Below are 20,183 nucleotides of genomic sequence, written 5' to 3' on the forward strand. Positions count from 1 at the left end.
GACTCACAGATCAATGAGAACAAGGTGATTAACTACAAAGCAGCAGTTAACACCCAGCATGCTCTGCTTGTGTTTGGTGCCCCCTGCAGAAAGGCGAGACGCCGCTGCACCTGGCAGCCGAGCTCAGGAGCGACGCGGTGCACGAGCCGGACGAGGACACCTGCATCATCAAGATCCTGATGGAGCATCACGCCGACGTCACCGCCGTCACCCGACAGGTGTGCTCTGTGCTGTTTGACATCGTGACACACAACTGACCAGTAAACTGCTGCTGTGAATCTGTTGTTTCCTCAGAGCGGAGAGACGCCTCTTCATTACAGCGCCAGGGTGGGAAACACCGCCGTCCTCCAGGAGATGCTCAGGAACGTCCCCTCCAACCAGCTCCAGACCGCCATCAACAAACACGCCAAGGTACAAATCAACAGAGACTACAGATCTGCCTCACATCTCAGAAAGATCTCAGACTGACAAGCTGAAAAGACTCCACTGTTTTCTTTCCTTGTACTTTACCTACTCTTTAAAACATGCAAAAATGTGCTGATTAAGAAAGTGATTAAAAAAAAACTTTTATTTTATTTGAATTGAGTCGGTGACATTATTTTTTGCACTTTTTTTTAAAGATCAGATGTTCTCAAAACACGAGTAAAAGTGTTTCTTATCTAAGCATAGTTATTTTTTATATTTTAAATTGTTTTCTTTTTATATTTCATTTGTAATTTAATTTAAGTAATTTTGTCATGCCATTTCATTATTTATTGTATATGTAACTATTCAGAATAGATTTTTATATTGTGTGTATTTAGGTTTTAATTTTCATTTTAGTTGCATTTTAGCTATTTATTTATTTCCAGTTATTTTAGTAATTCAACATATTGTGACTAACTAATTATTTTAGTTAGTTACAAAGACAAGATTACTAATTTATTTAGTTTTTGTCTAATATTTATATTTTACATCACTTTATATCAGTTAACAAAAAAGTTTTTAGTAGTGTTAGGTTATTTTTATTTGATCTATTTTTAGGTTTCATGTTATTTTTGTTTTACTTTTAGTTCCAGTTTTAGTGATTAATTTTACAATTATTTAAGTTGCAAGAGCAAAATGCATTTTTGTTTTATTTTATTATTTTATTTCGATTTCATAATAACAAACAAACAAAAAAAATTTTTTATTTTAAAATATATTCCATATTTTTAGTTTTAGATTTAATTAACAATAATAACCCTGGATGCACATATGTACTGTCAGCTCCACTGTAATCAGTTTGGTTCGTTAGAGTTGAAGTGTGTGTGTGTGTGTGTGTGTGTGTGTGTGTGTGTGTGTGTGGGACAGAACGGCTGGTCACCGCTGCTGTTGGCCGCAGAGCAGGGTCACACAGAGGTCGTGAAGATCCTGCTGCAGAACAACGCCAGACTGGATGTGTTTGATGAGGTCAGAGACGATCTGTCACTCAAGTGCCTTATTTCTGCTGCATTATATATATATATATATATATACATACATATATACATATATATGTGTGTGTATTTCTGCTTAGCTTTCATTTGCTTCTCATTTATATAATTTGGATGTCATTTATTTTATTCATATATTTTTAATTAAGCATTTATAAATCTATTTAAAGTGAATTCCATTTTATAATAAATATATTATATAAATGTTAATGTTAATGTAGTGTTAAATGGTGTGGGGAAAAAACTGTGAACAGCTGTAGAATAGATTTTCTTTGAATATTTTACTTAGAGTTAATTATTTATAGCTGACAAATAATAAAAATAATAATTTAATTATAATAAAATATAAAAATATTTTAACAATATAATTAATAAAGTTCAATACAAAAATGTAATTTGTTTTAATGTAAGTATTTTAGTAGAGTTATTTACGAGTAAATGCTGTATTCATTTACCATAGTATTGTATGCACATGCTACTCCAAGAAACTTGATTTAGAAATAACAGTATGTATTTGCTAGACAAATTATAGAAACAGTTTTCACTCAGAAATGGCTTGTAAATTTCACAATTACAAAGAAGTAACATTTTATTAAACGTGAAATTTCGAAGTATAGTTAAAAAAAAATAAAATAAAGTATTTTCTTCTAAAACATACTCCAATAACAACAACAAAATCACTTTTAACCAAAATCATTGTTTTCTTCTTTACATAATACTAAACAAAGTGCATGATTATTTTCGATGTTGGAGAATTTGTTTTAATAAAAATAATTGTGACAATGTTACAACATAATGTTTTATTTGTAGACTTCCAGTTGTAAGTTTATTTATGGATCTGAATCTCTGAATCTGTATCCTGAAGAAGCGCTTCAGAAATAATGAATTGTGGATTTCTATGAAATCTCATCAGGAGGGGAAGGCTGCCATTCATCTGGCTGCAGAACAAGGTCATGAAGACATCGTGGACCTCCTGCTGTCCCATAAGGCCTTTGTGAACACCAAGACCAAACTGGGCCTGACGCCTCTGCACCTCAGCGCTCAGAGCGGCTCAGCGCGGCTCGTCAGGTTACTGGTGGAGACACATCAGGCCAGTGTTGATGCTCTCTCTCTGGTAAGAACCCAAAGCTCTGTGCAGATACCATAACCCAGAGAACAGAAACTGAGCGGCTGGTTTTCATCACAGAGAAAGCAGACGCCTCTGCATCTGGCAGCCATCAGCGGACAGCTGGACGTTTGCAGCAGTCTGTTAAACCTGAACGCTGACATCACTGCTACAGATATAGTGAGTGTGATGAGACCGAAACACAGACACCTGCAAGAGATAATATAGTGTGTTTTTCTTCAGATTAAATCTCAAATCCACCATGATTTAATGAGTTCAACTTCTAACATGGACTTGCCAGCAAAGTGAAACTACTTTGTGAATTTGATTTTGTCATCTATCAATTGTTTCTTTTATTTAAACAAATTAAATTTAAACGTGTAACTTAATACAACTGATATATAGTTGAAATAACTCTTAAGTGATTTTTACATTTAGCTAAATGAATGCTTTTTACACTGCCAAGTTTATTCGGAGTAATGTCTGTAACTAATACAAATTCAGTATAACAGTAAATTATACGAATAAATAATAATAAACAACTTTTGTACGAATTTAGCTATAAATAATAAACAACATTTAAACCTATAACATTATTTGATGCATTAATTAACATGAAGTGATGAACAATACCTGCAGCATTTATTAATCAAGCTAATGTGAATTTCTTGCATTTACTAATATCTTTTTAAAATGACAAGTTGTGTTTGTTAATAATCGTTAATTGGTAATTAATTGGTAATTAGTAGTTCTTGTCAGCTAATGCATAAACTAATGTGAACGAATGAGACCTTAATGTGAAGTGACACCAAAATAAACCTTAAAATATTTGAACAAAAGTTCTTATAATAAAACCTGTTTATGAAACATTTCAGGTAAATTCGATAAATTATTCTCAATATTTTATTTATAAGTCATAAATGTCATCTTTATAGCTAACAGAACCCTGATAATAATAATAATAATAATAATAATTCTGCTATTTTGTGTTATTGTACTTGGAATTAAAATATTAAACATGAAACAATCTAAATAATTCTCAAAATGCTGCATAGAGACAATAAAATATTAAAAATAAATATTATAATACAAATATGTATACACTAATTCATAATTCTTCATATTTTAATCAATTTGTGATTGTATATTCATAATTTCACATTTAAAAACAGTATTTTTTTCCTATTATAGAAATGTAAATGCAGCTTTTCGTGGTGTATATGCTATTCCAGATGCAGTTGTTTGCTGACATTGCTGTCTAAAGGAAGTATAAGATATCTTATATATATTCTCAAAATATGCTTCTTGAATTCGCCCAGTCGTGTTGTTTATAACTGACCGAACCCTGAGAATAATACCCGTGATCCTCCTGGTGGCTCATCTGGTGGTGTTTGTTTCAGCGCGGTCAGACTCCTCTTCATCTGGCGGCGGAGAGCGATCACTCGGAGGTGGTGAAGCTGTTTCTGAGGCAGCGGCCTGAATTAGCCGTGCTAGCTAACATGGAGGGAGCGACCTGCACACACATGGCTGCAGCTAAAGGCAGCGTGGCTGTCATTAAAGAGCTGCTCCTGTTTAATCAGGGACCGGTCACGCTCAACAACAAGGTCAGGACGTCACTGCTCATTTCAGCTTTTATTATTTTACTGTCATTATCTATTTCTGATTTTAGTTTAAGTTTTTGAAATTTGGAACAAAAATAAATAAAAAATAGTTTTTATTAATTTAGTTTTTTAATGTGTATATATCTATATATATTTTTTTATTATATTTCTTACTTAATTTTAATTAGTAACAGTATATTCCCAATAGTATACACATTTCATACTACGGTTACAAAACAACTGCAAATAAAAAGCAAATGCAAGAGCAAAAATGAATACCAGAATTTAATTTACATTTAGATTTAATTAAATATATTAATAAAAAAAAATACAAGAATGAGAATTAGATATTTAAATTAACCATCAACCGTGTTTTTTATTCAGTTTGATTTAAGTTTAAGTTTTAGATATTTTAAATACTTAGTTGAACCAAATAAAATAAGAAATGTTTCCTTGGGAAGTGGCTGAAAAAAAAAGTAAATATATTTTAAATGTTCTGTGCGAAATGTGTGTGTGCGTGTTGTTTAATATTCAAATAATATTATTTGATTGTTAAACATACACGTATACATATACTATACACTATATATATATATATATATATATATATATATATATATGTTTAAAATTTACATTTAAATTTATGCATTAAGCAGACGCTTTTATCCAAAGCGACTTACAGTGCATTCAGGCTATCAATTTTTACCTATCATGTGTTCCCGGGGAACCGAACCCCCAACCTTGCGCTTGCTTGCTTGCTAGCACAGTGCTCTACCAGTTGAGCTACAGGAACACTATATATATATACACACATGCGCACACTCACACACACACACACGTCCTGTATAGATGAATGAATATAATATGTCATGGTTTTATATATTTATATATATCTATATAGTGTTTATTAATTTTATTAAGTTCATGAATCTAAATGAAAATGAGAAGAGTTGTGTATAATACTCTATCTTCTGCTGTTTCTGACTCTGCAGGCTAACGGTTTGTGTCCGCTGCATCTGGCTGCTGCTGGGGGTCACACTGAGGTGGTGAGAGTTCTTCTGGACGCTGGAGCATCAGTGACGGAGGAGGACGCCGTGAGTTAGACAGACCAAATATGGCGGAGAACATTTAACATGATCATTTCTAATACCTGACTCTTTCAGGAGGGCATGACGGCCGTACATCTGGCTGCCAAGAATGGACACACTCATATTCTGGAGGTGCTGAAAGGCAGCGTTTCACTGAAGATCCAGAGCTCCAAGGTGCTGCATGTGAACACGTGACCTCTGCTTATAAAGGTCAAGCAGAACAAAACTTGTATGCTGTAATGATTCAGTGAACCTTGTGTGTGTGTGTGTGTGTAGACGGGTTTAACGGCTCTGCACATGGCAGCCTGTTTCGGACAGGTGGACTTTGTGAGAGAGATCCTGACTAAAGTTCCAGCTACAATACGCAGTGAATTCCCCAACAACAACAACAGCAGCGGCAAAGATGACGTGAAGAGACAACAGCCGTTAGCTGAGGTGACACCACACTTTCACTCAGAGTTACACCGCAGAACATGCATATTAGCAAAGAAGCCATTCTTAATTAGATTCCTTCATTTGGGGAATTCTTGCTTTGAAATTAAGTTTTACACTTTGTTTTCACTGGGAAACAAACCCACAAGTGTTTTTCTTGTCATTCCAATAAATCAGATTATTTTTTTTTTATATACAGGTCCTTCTAAAAAAATTAGCATATTGTGAAACAGTTCATTATTTTCCATTATGTAATGATAAAAATTTAACTTTCATATATTTTAGATTCATTGCACACCAACTGAAATATTTCAGGTCTTTTATTGTTTTAATACTGATGATTTTGGCATACAGCTCATGAAAACCCAAAATCTCAAAAATAGCATATCATGAAAAGGTTATCTTAACGAGCTATTAACCTAATCATCTGAATCAACCAATTAACTCTAAACACCTGCAAAAGATTCCTGAGGCTTGATTCATTACTCAAAACCGCAATCATGGACTGCCGACCTGACTGCTGTCCAGAAGGCCATCACTGACACCCTCAAGCGAGAGGGGAAGACACAGAAAGAAATTTCTGAATGAATAGGCTGTTCCCAGAGTGCTGTATCAAGGCACCTCAGTGGGAAGTCTGTGGGAAGGAAAAAGTGTGGCAAAAAACGCTGCACAACGAGAAGAGGTGTCCGGACCCTGAGGAAGATTGTGGAGAAGGACTGATTCCAGACCTTGGGGGACCTGCGGAAGCAGTGGACTGAGTCGGGAGTAGAAACATCCAGAGCCACCGTGCACAGGCGTGTGCAGGAAATGGGCTACAGAGAAGCAGCACTGGACTGTTGCTCAGTGGTCCAAAGTACTTTTTTCGGATGAAAGCAAATTTTGCATGTCATTCGGAAATCAAGGTGCCAGAATCTGGAGGAAGACTGGGGAGAAGGAAATGCCAAAATGCCTGAAGTCCAGTGTCAAGTAACCACAGTCAGTGATGGTCTGGGGTGCCATGTCAGCTGCTGGTGTTGGTCCACTGTTTTTTTTTTAAGGGCAGGGTCAATGCAGCTAGCTATCAGGAGATTTTGGAGCACTTCATGCTTCCATCTGCTGAGAAGCTTTATGGAGATGAAGATTTCGTTTTTCAGCACGACCTGGCACCTGCTCACAGTGCCAAAACCACTGGTAAATGGTTTACTAACCGTGGTATTACTGTGCTCAATTGGCCTGCCAACTCTCCTGACCTGAACCCCATAGAGAATCTGTGGGATATTGTAAAGAGAGAGTTGAGAGATGCAAGACCCAACACTCTGGATGAGCTTAAGGCCGCTATCGAAGCATCCTGTGCCTCCATAACACCTCAGCAGTGCCACAGGCTGATTGCCTCCATGCCACGCCGCATTGAAGCAGTCATTTCTGCAAAAGGATTCCCGACCAAGTATTGAGTGCATAACTGAACATAATTATTTGAAGGTTGACTTTTTTTTTTATTAAAAACACTTTTCTTTTATTGGTCGGATGAAATATGCTAATTTTTTGAGATAGGAATTTGGGGTTTTCATGAGCTGTATGCCAAAATCATCAGTATTAAAACAATAAAAGACCTGAAATATTTCAGTTGGTGTGCAATGAAACTAAAATATATGAAAGTTTAATTTTTATCATTACATTATGGAAAATAATAAACTTTATCACAATATGCTAATTTTTTGAGAAGGACCTGTGTATATATATATATATATATATATATATATATAAAAAGAAGGGAAAAGGTTATTGAACTTAATCGATTTTTTTTTTTATCTTAATAAATCTCTACGAAGTCAAGTTAATTCTGAGTAGGATTTATGCTCCAATTTCTGTATATCATAAAATAATAAAAACAAATATTAATTTGAAAATGTGTATTTACTTATATTTATCTTTAAATATATTTATAGTTATTGATCTTTTATAAATTAGTCCATGATTATATATTTATCATTTCATGTTAAAAACATCAATTTAATAATTTTATCTTTATTTCAAATGTTAAAAAATAACTCATAATTGAGTTACACAGTTAACATTTTACAGAATAAATTGTATATATTATTCTAAATAAATGTTATAACTGCTCTAAATTCTGCATAAAGACCCAGTGCAGCAGTAAAATATTATAAAATGTATATAATACTAATTTTATATTATGTATTCATATTGTAATAATCATTCATATTGTAATGCATCAATTTGTAATTAAATATATTTAAGATATATCATATAATTAAATATATATTCAATATTACATATTTAATTAATAATATTATTTCTACAATATTATTTCCTGTGCACAGTAAATGCATTTGTCACCTCCATACAGCATTAAACAGTGTATGTAAAGAATATTTAACATACATTCTCTCAAAATAATTATTGATATCTTAAGGTAGTTTGCTTTTACAGACACAAAGGCCACAATGCACTTATAGTGAAGATAATGAATCATCAGTGCACGATTTATGATTGCGTGTGTGTGTGTGTGTCTGTGTGCGTGTGTGTGTGTGTGTGTTTGTGTGTGTGTGTGTGTGTTCAGTCAGGCTACACTCCTCTGCACCTGGCGGCTCAGTCCGGTCATGAGAACGTGGTTCGTCTGTTGCTGAATTCTCCTGGTGTTCAGGCCGATGCAGAAACAAACATTCAGGCAAGAGATCAGAAGCACTGCTGTGGTGTGAAGCGTGATGTTTGAGCGCAGTAGTGACCGTCCGTCGTGTGTTTCAGGGCTCCAGTCCTCTGCACCTGGCGGCTCAGAGCGGACACACGGCTGTGGTCGGGCTGCTGCTCAGCCGCTCTGGGTCTCTCCTGCACCTGACCGACAAGCGTGGATGTACCTGTCTGCATCTGGCCGCCGCACACGGACACGTGGCCATGGTGAGAGTCCTGCTGGGACAGGGAGCGGATATCAACCACACGGACACGGTGAGACGAACAGGATGAGGACATTTCAAGTTATGAAGCTTGCAGGATGTGTTAGACAGACAAAGACCTCTCCTGTATTGAAATATCAAGGGGAATTTGATTTCTCATGCAATAACCCCTATAAATAAAGCTGAAATAACATGTATATGACTTTTTTTTTTTTAAAGCAGCCAAGCTGATGTACGTTTGGTCTGTGTTTCAGAGTGGCTGGACGGCGCTGCATTACGCAGCTAAAGCTGGATGTTTGGAGGCGGTGTCGTTCCTGGTGGAGAGCGGGGCGTCACCGTGTGTCGAATGTCGAGTCGGATGGACGCCGCTGCAGTACGCCGCTCAGGAGAACCACGAGGAAACCGTCATCTTCCTGCTGAGACGAGAGAAGAACATCCTCCGACTGCTGGAAGACAAGAAGGTCAGACTCACGCATACACTGCGTGTGAAACACTGAGGCACATCACTTTTACTAAAACTGGATTATGTGAAGGTTAAGTCCACCAATAAACCAATTCAAATAAACCAATTCAAACTGGATCCTTCAGCAGGTTTTGTCTTGTGTTCTGTCTGTAGTTTGTGTTCAATCTGATGGTGTGCGGCCGGATGAATGATAATGTGTCTCTGGAGGAGTTGGTTCTTCATTCTCCGGCTCCTCTGGACACGTGTGTGCGTCTGTCTCGAGCTCTGAGTCTGGCCGCGCTCCGAGAGAAGGAGCGCTCCGTCGACCTGCAGGCCGCCACCTGTCACTGTGAGCTCATGGCCTCTGACCTCCTGACCCTCGCCGCTTCTGCCGGGGGCCACGGTGCGGGCCCCATCCTCAGGGCCGTGGACCACCGGGGCGCCAGCGTGCTGGACTGCCTGATCGAGGGCCAGCGGAAGGGTGTGGTGTCCCATCCGGCGGTGCAGACGTACCTGACAGACGTGTGGCATGGAAGCCTGCAGTGGGATTCATGGAAGATCCTGCTGCTGTTCTTCTGTCTGCTGCTCTTCCCTCCGCTGTGGGTGACGCTCTCACTGCCGCTCAGACACAGGTACACTCTTACACAGGAAACCTCTCACCAGGACTGCGTTTATTTGATCAAAGATAGTCAAAACAGTAATATTGGGAATATTGGTCTTCTATGTGAATATATAGTAGAATGTAATTTATTTCTGTGATGTGCAGCTGTATTTTCAGCATCATTCCTCCAGTCTTCAGTGTCACATAATCTTCAGAAATCATTCTGATATACCGAATTACTGCTCAACAAACATTTCTGATTATTATCAATGTTAAAACAGTTGTGCTGTTTAATACCATGATTAGTTTCAGCAATCTTTGATGAATGGAAAGTTCGGTAGCACTTCAGTATAGGACCAAATCTCACTATTAACTACTTGCTTATTAGCATACCTTTTAATAACATTGGCTGTTTTTAGTATTTACGAAGCGCATATTCTGCTTGACCGTATTCTACATAATACCTTAACTTAACATCTACCTAACTAATTAACTAACCTTAATAAGCAGCAAATTAGAAGATTACTGAAGCAAAAGATGTAGTTAATGGTTTGTTAATAGTGAAAACTGGACCTTAAAATAAAGTGTGACCGAAAGATCAAAAGAAACTTAAATATTACTGTTGTTTGTCTTTTTTATTACTTATTTTTTTATTACTTATATTTCCATTTTGCTTAAAAATATTATTTTTATTTCAGTAATTTTATTTGCCAAGTTAACATTTCTAATTTCTCATCTAATATTTAGAAGTATTCTCAGTTTAGAATTATTTATAAACTTATATGATATTTAATAATATTTTAGATTTTGTTTTATATTTTCAGGTTTCATTTTTAATTTTATCTTAATTTGTACTTATTTCATGTGCTCTTGACATTTATCTTTTTTTCATATTACTATTCAGCTTAAATTTATTTTTATTTCAACTTAAGATTTTGTAATTTTAGTATTTAAGTACTTTTTTTCAGTTATTTGCCAAAGCAACATTTCAAATTTTATAAGTCTGTCTAAGTTTGTTTTGAATCTAATATTTGCATTTTATTTATTTTATTTTTATTATTATTTCAATTAGATCAAAAGGTTTTTAAAGTCTGCGTGAACTGGAAGTTGGTGCTGAATTCATTTCAGTGTACTGATGTATTTGAGGAGAAATGTTTGTAACTGATTGCTTTAATCTCCACTCAGCTTTAACACCATCCCAATCGTGAAGTTCATGAGTCACCTGGTGTCACACGTCTTCCTGCTGGCTCTGTTCATCCTGACGATCGTGTATCCGCCCGTGAGTCCTCTGTCTGAGGGCCGTCTGGTTCCCGGCTGGTCTGAGTGTCTGCTGCTGATCTGGCTCTGGGGGATACTGGTATCTGAGCTGACGTTTCCAGGTGAGCGTGCCGGATTAGCGTGGATTCGTCTTCTTCTCCTGGGCTTCTCCGCTGCGGCTCTGCTGTGCCACCTGCTGGCGGTCTTCACCCAATGGTGGCCGCCGTTGCATCTGCACTGTCTGTTCGCCCGAAACGTCCTGCTGGCCGTGGCGATGATGCTGGGGTTCATCCAGCTGCTGGAGTTCCTCACCTTCCATCACTTATTCGGCCCGTGGGCTATAATCATCCGAGACCTGATGAAGGATCTGTGTCGGTTCGCTGTGATCCTCATATTGTTCCACACTGCCTTCACGCTGAGTCTCACTGCTTTGTGTCAGCCGCTGTATCCTCGAGATTCAGACAACAGCACTGGTAATGTGACGGTTCCGGATCCTATAAACATGTCTGTGCTGCTCTTCTTCGCCTTGTTTGGTTTATCCGAACCGGATAAAATTCCCGACTTGGAGCGCTCGCCTCCTGCCACGGCCGTTTTGGCTAAGATGGTGTTTGGTGTGTATCTGGTGGTGACGTGTATTGTGTTGATCAACCTGCTCATTGCCATGATGAGCGACACGTACCAGCGCATCCAGGCTCAGTCTGACACGGAGTGGAAGTTTGGCCGCGCCGTTCTGATCCGCGACATGAGCCGCAAATCTGGAGTTCCATCTCCTTTCAACCTGTTCTCCAACCTGTTCTCCTCCATCAAGGTCCTCTGCAAACGTGCAGGTAGAACTTTTTATCTTTTCATATAGAGATCGTTTGCATGTTACTGTGGAAACTTGTGTCCAGCAAAGCACAAAAACTTTCTTTTTTTTTTTTTTGCAATTGTGAGTTTATATCTTGTATTTTGCAAGTTATTATTATATTACTTAGTTTACACCTTGCAATTCTGACTTTTCCTCAGAATTTTTAATTTACATCACAATTTTTTTTTTTTTCAGAATTCTGAGTTTACATATTGCAGTTTTTAATTTGCTATCAGAATTCTAAGTAAGTTCTGACTTTTTTCCTGAGAATTTTGAATTTACATCTCACAGTTCTAAAAAAAAGAATTCTCAAAATTCTAAGTTTACATCTCACAATTTTAACCTTATTTTTTCAGAATTCTGAGTTTTCATCTTGCAGTTTTGAATTTTCTCTCACAATTCTATTTTAACATCCCACAATTCTGACTTTTCTCCTGAGAATTTTTAATTTACATCTCACAGTTCTAAAAATGTTTCTCAGAATTCTTAGTGTACATCCCACAATTCTGACTTTTTTCCTGAGAATTTTGAGTTTACCTTTCACAATTGTAATATTCTTTTCTCCGAATTCGAAGTTTACATCTCTCATTATTTACTTTTTCTTCTTAGAATTATAAGGCAACATCTCACAGTTTAGCCTTTTTAAAATATCGAGTTTACATCTTGCACTTTTTGTCTTTTCTCTTTAAGTTTATTAGTTTTTTTAGTATTCTATGTTTACATCTCAAGGTTTCTCGTTCCCGTTGTGTTCAGGGAAGATCTGCTCTGTGAAGTGTCGTAATGAGATGAATGAGAATGAAGACACTGAAGGATTGACAGGCTCTCGTTCTCTAGAGCTGCTGGCTCAAGCATCTGCCAGAGGAAACAAGAGGACGCAGATCCTTCCCGAAGGCAAGTACACAAGTTCACTGCCTCCTCTTCTTTGGGAGAAGATTAATTTATTGGGTAAATTTTAATCTAATTTTAGATTTTCTGTAAAATATCACACGGAAAAAAACTAAATAGTTGCTTTATTTTTTTATATTGTTGTAAGAGAAATATTGTTTAATTATTCTGTTTTATTTATTTATTGAAGTTTTATTGCTTCTAAGATTATTTTGACTTTGACTATTAGTATACAATAAAAATAGCCTTTGCCGCATTCAAATAAATTATCATAATATATTATTATATAATGCTCTGTAAAAAATTTGTAAATAAAGTTTAGTAGATTACATTTAACAAGAAAAAGCTATTTCAGTCTTTTACTTCAAAATATTCAGTTCAAAAACTGTTTTAATGAAAAAAGCTATGGTAATTATTCTATTATCATTTATTTATTGAAGTTTTGTTGTTATTATGATTATTTAAATTTCTACCACTATGAGTTGGCTATTGCTTTATTGAATGACTGACTGAATGATTGATTAAATGAATACAATCATACATACACACATGCAGACGGTCAGGTGGTGCTGTCCATGTCTGGAGGACAGGTGCGTGTGGAGAACGTTGTGGATTGGTCGTCTGTGGTCCAGCAGTTTTTAGCCCAGCGCAGACAGAGAGACAGATCCCCGCCGGAGAGAGACGAATGAATGACCGATGGTTTCACCATGACAGATGAATTAGCACTGCCTATGAACTTCAGTCCATCCACCTGAGCCCACATCACTTCAGCTTCCTGTTTAATTAACACCGTTAGCTTTAGCGTGTCGCAGCATGTTCCTGTATCTGATATTCACTCCTCACTAATCACTGTCATCAAAGATGTTATTCACACGAGGGGTCAAAAGTTTGGGGTCAGTAAGATTTTTTTGTGTTTTTGAAAGAAGTCAGCATTTGTTTGTCAAAAAAAGAAACCATTTCAATTTAAAAAACTATGTAAATATGTTGTGAAATGGAATTTATTGCTGTGATCAAATTTGTATTTTCAGCATCATTCCTCCAGTCTTCAGTGTCACATGATCTTCAGAAATCAGTCTAAAATACTGATTTACTGCTCAAGAAACATTTCTGATTATTATCAATGTTGAAAATTGTTGTGCTGCCCAATATTTCTGTGATGCATTATTTTCAGGATTCTTTGATGAAAAGAAAGTTAAAAAGAATAGCATTTAACCCTCTGGTGCACCTTATTCGGGAGTCACACTTGTGGTCTTCACAGTCAAAAGTGACTGGATACCCAAAATTTTAAAAGCTTAACTTTTTATTTTTTGTAGTAAGTTGGGAGTAAAGTAAGAAAAACATCTTCAATTCCATTATTTAGCCCTTAGTTTCCCATGAAGCTCTATATTAAAGGGCTATAATGTTTTTAGACATAAATACTTATTTGTATTATTGTGGGTTTGGATATGTTGATTTAAAGCGTCAGTTTTTGAATTATTACTACAGTCAAACCTGAACACAGAGAAAGCATTTTGTTACACAAAACATAATTCATTTTAAATTCTACAAATTCTATTAAAATGTAACAACAAAAATGAACAGGAATGTTTTATCAGAGCTTTAGGCTTCTGGGTCTGATCTGATTTCAACTTCTTGTTATGGTTTTCTGACTCGTTATGACTATATGGTTATAGCCATATCATTTCATTTGAATGCATTCTGCATTGTGGCAGATTTGTATCCGATAAATGTTTGTGTTTTTGTCAATTTTCACATTCATTTCCTATGGTTGGTCATTTCTGACTGAAGACCACAAGTGTGATGATTTTTTTTTATGACCACTTAGCCTGCTCCAGTCAAGCCCTAAATTTTTGTGTGTTCACATTCCAAATGCCAAAAAAGTTTTGTGCCATTCTGAGTTAATTGAAACAGAAATCTTTTGCAACATTATAAATGTCTATAGCTCTCCCTTCTGATCAGTCTAATGCATATTTGCTGAATAAAAGTATTAACAATCTTACAGACCCCAGACTGTGGAAGGTAGTGTACATGCTTGTTATTGTTGTATTTCTACTTGATAGATAACTCTTACAATCATAAATGTGTTTTATGGGCTAAAGCTAGAAAGATGACATGCTGTATAAGGAAGCCGACTGTAATGCTTGCATTTGTTTTTCAAGTCGTTCACTTGACACAAAGAAGTGACCAAAAGCGCTTCTCAAGTAGGAAGTTGAAAACCTTGGAGAAAACACTAAAGCACTGCCAGGAATATGTTGTATTGTTATGTTTTTGTTTTATCGACATGGAAGAATATCATTATTTGCTCCTTTTTGTTTTTATACAAACTAATGAAATTAGCATGTAAAAGATGCATGCTAAATATAGGTACATATAACGGTATAATACCTTTATAGAAATTATATGAAAGTGTTTTCAGGGCTCACAACATGTTTTTGTTCAAGCTGCATTCATGTCACGTCCGAATCACCATAAATTCATTTTCAAGATCATAATTATATCACTGCTCAAAGCTGTTTATTACTTCAAACTCATATTACCAAAACATACTAAATACTTCATTATTGATGCTGCCTGACTGCCTTTAATTGTCGGTCACTGCCATTTAAGCTCTTTTTCCATTATTTTACATTGAGCAAAAGATCTGAGCTGATTAAAACAGATTTGACAAGTTTTAATTATGCTGTATCTGACATGAATTTGGCAAATGTCATATTGTTGTCATACTGTTGTTGATCATTGAATACAAATGATTCGCGAACCCGCTATGAACTTCGGAACTGACTCAAATGATTTGCGATCCCGCTCCAAACTCCCGAACTGAATCAAATGATTCGCGTACCCCAAACTGACTCAAATGATTCGCGATCCCGCTTCGAACTCCCGAACTGATTCAAATGATTCACGATCCCCAAACTGACTCAAATGATTCGCGATCCCGCACCGAACTCCCGAACTGACTCAAATGATTCGCGATCCCCAAATTTACTCAAATGATTCGCGAACCCGCTCCGAACTCCTGAACTGATTAAAATGATTCACGCTCCGAACTCCCAAACTGACTCAAATGATTTGCGATCCCGCTATGAACTCCCAAACTGACTCAAATGATTCGCGATCCCGCTCCGAACTCCCGAACTGACTCAGATGATTCGCGATCCCCAAACTGACTCGAATGATTCGCGAACTCGCTATGAACTACCGAACTGACTCGAATGATTCGGAATCCCGCTACGAACTCTCGAACTGATTCAAATGATTCGCGAACCCGCTCCGAACTCACGAACTGACTCAAATGATTCGTGATCCCCAAACTGACTCAAATGATTCGCGAACCCGCTACGAACTCCCGAACTGACTCAAATGATTTGCGAACTCGCTCCGAACTCCCGAACTGACTCAAATGATTCACAGCTGCTGTGCTTCAAAAGCTCTTGCAGCACCTCAACACTGGTTTTCTCTGAGGTGGTCGGATCACATCAGATTGTGGGTAATCTTGCAGATCATGGCTTATATCTACTCTTCCTCTCCCTGCAGTTTGGTAATATAAAGATTCCTCTGAACTCCCACCTCTTCTGTGGGTTTTATTGTTCTGGGTCTGAATTTGGGCTCCTGGGGTCTCAAAAAAGAAACATTTTCAATCTCCAAGGAGAACACACTCTTAGAAAAAAGAGTGGGGTTCTATATAGTACCATAGGGTTCTTTACTAAACTCCAAAGAACTTTTATGCTAAAAAAGGCTTTTTGTATTTGTAATTAAATTATTGTTTGGAGTAACAATATCGTATTTTAATCATGCTGATTTTTGGAGAAAAACTGAAATGGCACTCTTCGTGTGATATTGATTAACTACATAAAATGATATAAATATATAAATTTTCTAACCCCCATATCTTGAATTTTGTGATCATTCAAATGCATTCATAAATGGATTTGACTACACCGAATAATGCAAGAACGCACTCAAACTGCACACGCGCACTAGTATGACTTCATCATGTAATTTTACATTAGCCTAGATGCATGCACTTTTTAGGCACGATTTGTTTAGTTTTTGAATATACTTGATACTGTTAAAAGGCACATAATTAAAACAAAAAATACGAGTTCACATATCACACCTAAACACGCATGGAAAACGTAATTAGAACTATCTACTAAATTAATTAAAAATGCCTATCCATATAGAGCTATGATCAGCTGTTCCTTCATATTGGCTGAGTTTTCACGGGAAAGGATGAAGCTGATTGGTTGGTTCTTGTCTCATGACCTGCGGTGCTTTTGAAAAGTTGGATGTTTTAGCTTGATGCGGTGAGGATACACCTGGAAAAATGAGCGCACGTCGCTTCCATTATGAGCGCGCATACCACGTGCCTACATTTGAAATAACGAACTTGAGCGCGCAAAAAACGCGATGTGTGAACGGCCCCTTACTTATAGCCTTGTTTGCTGCTCTTTATAATTTCAATCTTTGTCATTTATGTGAAATTATGTACCACAACTTAATAGTTTTGCTTTATGGATTAAATTGTTTTATCTGTTGAACACCAAACATAAACAAAAAGAGGTTATAAACTCATTATTTTCATTAATTTTACAAAGTAAACAAATTGTTTGCATTTGAGTGCAGTGCACGTTTTTGAATTCCAACGGTCGAGAAGAGACTGATCCTGCTGATTTAAATTTATGATCTGATGGAAATATTGTTGTGGTAAGTCAGAGAAATACATTTTTTTTTAAAGTAATTTACTTTTTATAAGCTTTAAACCCATTAGTAATTAAGTTGTCAATGTTTCTACAGTGGATTTACACTAAAACACGAAAGAGCCTGAACTACGACAGTCACAAGTTGCCTTACATCAGTTTTGTTGTGCTTGTTGCAAACTGTGACATTTTGTGTTTTCTGATCCTAAGCTTAGTTTTTAACTGCAGATAGTGAACAGCGAGACTCACTTCAGACAGATCAGCTGCTGAAGAGAGAGAATGAGACACAAGACAAAATAATGGTGATTGCTATACTGAGAGATGCTCTTTCTTTATCTGTATGAGTGATGGAGATTGTTGAGATTTCAAAGAGGCTTCATTTGATTTAAAAACAATCAAATGATTCTGGGTGAACTATTCCTATTCTGGGTGAAAACAAAAGAAAGCAACTGATGTGCACTCAGACCCTTTTCTTAACTTCCTTATAAATATACATTGGTTTGAGATGTATTTAATGTTGAGTGTTTAACATCAAACCATTGGATGTTGATGTTTCATACTCCATGGGAAATTACAGTCAGATCCTTCCACTGACTGAATCATTTGGGGAATTGAATTGCAGAGCGTAAGATGAAGTTACACGAGACAGAATCTAAAGGAACAAACTCCTCGTATGTGAAGATCAGACAGAGTTAAACGGCTGGAGTCTGAACTGATGAAAGAGATCTGAGATTCTTTTACATATTTGATTAAAGCTCTGAAACACGGTCAGAAAGAGTCTAGGAGCATAGAGACGGCAGTGAACAGGAACACAAACTCTCTCAAAATCAAACACAGAAGATATATTGATAACATCTCAATACAGTGCAGTAGTGTAGCCAGAAAAGAGACTCTGGGTGTGCATATGAAAATCTGGCTGTGCCACATTTATTGTCAGATTACTGTGCAAAATTATGGGATAGTATTTTTGTCACACTGCTTCCGTCCAACCATACTCCTAGTGTTAATTTGCAGGTCGTGTCAAAATGTAGTTAATTGTTTAATGTAACAATTTTCTTCCAAATACGATAATTTTGAACTTTAGCTATTTCATTTTGTTTATTTTTCATTACAATTTATTCACTTTAAATAAATTATAATATATAATTATAGGATTAAAATGAATTGTAGTTGTTCAATATAGATCTTTTTTTCATGTTTTTGTAAATGTCTGGGAAGCCAGAATGCGCATGCATCAACAGAAACATTTATTAGCTGAACCCTGTTTTTTTTTTTTACATGCCATTTATAGCAAGCCATATTACAGATGATATTACAGATGCTTTGTCAGATTTAAGTTGAAGCGCGTGCCGAACCGTGTGTGGTGAACCGAACGGTTTGTTTTTTTTTTAATTTCAGCGAACCGTGCCATCACTATTACCTCAATAATCAATCAATTACAGGCCTAAAACAATCATGCCCGAGCAGACGGATATTAGTACATCTCATCACACCGGCACCCGCGTCTAAATCAGTTGTATGGTCTGGTTTTCAGTCTAAAACAGTTGTGTCAAGTATAAATGTCTCGTCTGTTTCGGGAGGTGCGCGCGCAGTCATCGGAGGCTCGCACCTTTTTTCTCAGATTTTGAAAAATCTTCGCGATCGACTTAAAATGCTTCCAAGATCGACTTGTCGACCGCGATCGACGGGTTGGTGACTCCAGATATAGCGACCAACTTTTTTTAAGCAAGCATTGATTATGCGTGACGCACGCGCTACGCGTCACGGGTGGTCCCCCCTACCTGGCACACCCGTCTAGAGTGTCTCCTCCTTTGTGTGTGGATCCATGTACATGGTGAATCGACTGGTAAAAAATCTCAAACAGGCTCCGAAGTGCCGATCTGAATCAACCGAGTCGCGAACAGGCTCCGAAGTGCCGATCTGAATCAACGGAGTCGCGAACATGCTCCGAAGTGCCGATCTGAATCAACCGAGTCGCGAACAGGCTCCGAAGTGCCGATCTGAATCAACCGAGTCGCGAACATGCTCCGAAGTGCCGATCTGAATCAACCGAGTCGCGAACAGGCTCCGAAGTGCCGATCTGAATCAACCGAGTCGCGAACAAAAAAAAATATATATATATATTCTAAGTGAACAACAATAGCCCAAGTTTAGTAAACAATTTTTATTGAGACTATAAAAAAATAATTCTGCATCTATTTTTAGGTGTGCCAGCTGCCACTGTGCTACGCCACTGGTCACATAATTCTTTATATTCCATAGAACATTTTCTAGTTATATCAATAGAAATGGCTATTTTTGTCTATTTTGAAAATGTGTTTGTGATCAAATATAAATCCTGAGGAATATTCATTTAAATGAATTAGAGCAGCCAAAAATAAAAAAGCATTGGTTTTTGGAAAACCACCATATATGTGGACATTTTTTAAAGTATGATTTTTCTTTTTAAGACCTGGAAAAGAAAATCATGGAATTAAATATAATAATAATAATAATAATAATAATGATAAAATTACAGTAATTTCACTGTAAACTCAAATATAAACCCTTAAGTATTTAATGTATATAAAATTGTTAATGTGAATAAATATTTCTCAAATCATTTTTTTAATTAAATTATTACATAAAATGATATGATATTTAATGTGTTTTTAATGAACATTTGTTTTAGATCTTCACAAGTAAACATCTGTTTGAGTGTGAGACATTAAACTTACCACAAGAGGGCATCGTTTCCTTCAAAATGTTAATAATGTTAAATTGATTTGTGGAATAAGGCTATAAAGAAGTTGCTTTCTAAATAATGTAAATACTTTGCTGATGTCAAATAATGCACGAAAATCACTAATATACACAACAATAAGCAAACTAGTTATATAT

The 20,183-nt window shown here is 36.5% G+C and overlaps 1 protein-coding gene across 1 annotated transcript in view; it reads left to right on the forward strand.

The window, feature by feature from the left end:
* LOC127979150 (serine/threonine-protein phosphatase 6 regulatory ankyrin repeat subunit A) overlaps positions 1–14,599 on the forward strand; it is a 35,503-nt gene extending 20,904 nt beyond the window's left edge. Inside the window, exons 14-29 of the mRNA XM_052584363.1 lie at positions 90–218; positions 295–411; positions 1,333–1,431; positions 2,368–2,568; positions 2,641–2,739; positions 3,960–4,163; positions 5,153–5,254; positions 5,324–5,422; positions 5,525–5,683; positions 8,241–8,348; positions 8,426–8,623; positions 8,826–9,032; positions 9,188–9,645; positions 10,800–11,698; positions 12,472–12,609; positions 13,159–14,599. Of these exons, the coding sequence (XP_052440323.1) occupies positions 90–218; positions 295–411; positions 1,333–1,431; positions 2,368–2,568; positions 2,641–2,739; positions 3,960–4,163; positions 5,153–5,254; positions 5,324–5,422; positions 5,525–5,683; positions 8,241–8,348; positions 8,426–8,623; positions 8,826–9,032; positions 9,188–9,645; positions 10,800–11,698; positions 12,472–12,609; positions 13,159–13,292 (3,351 nt within the window). The 3' untranslated portion in view covers positions 13,293–14,599. The remainder of the gene's footprint in view (positions 1–89; positions 219–294; positions 412–1,332; positions 1,432–2,367; positions 2,569–2,640; positions 2,740–3,959; positions 4,164–5,152; positions 5,255–5,323; positions 5,423–5,524; positions 5,684–8,240; positions 8,349–8,425; positions 8,624–8,825; positions 9,033–9,187; positions 9,646–10,799; positions 11,699–12,471; positions 12,610–13,158) is intronic.
* The last annotated feature ends 5,584 nt before the right edge of the window (positions 14,600–20,183 follow it).

The sequence above is a fragment of the Carassius gibelio genome, chromosome B19 (assembly GCF_023724105.1).
Source record: "Carassius gibelio isolate Cgi1373 ecotype wild population from Czech Republic chromosome B19, carGib1.2-hapl.c, whole genome shotgun sequence".
NCBI classification, from domain to species: domain Eukaryota; kingdom Metazoa; phylum Chordata; class Actinopteri; order Cypriniformes; family Cyprinidae; genus Carassius; species Carassius gibelio.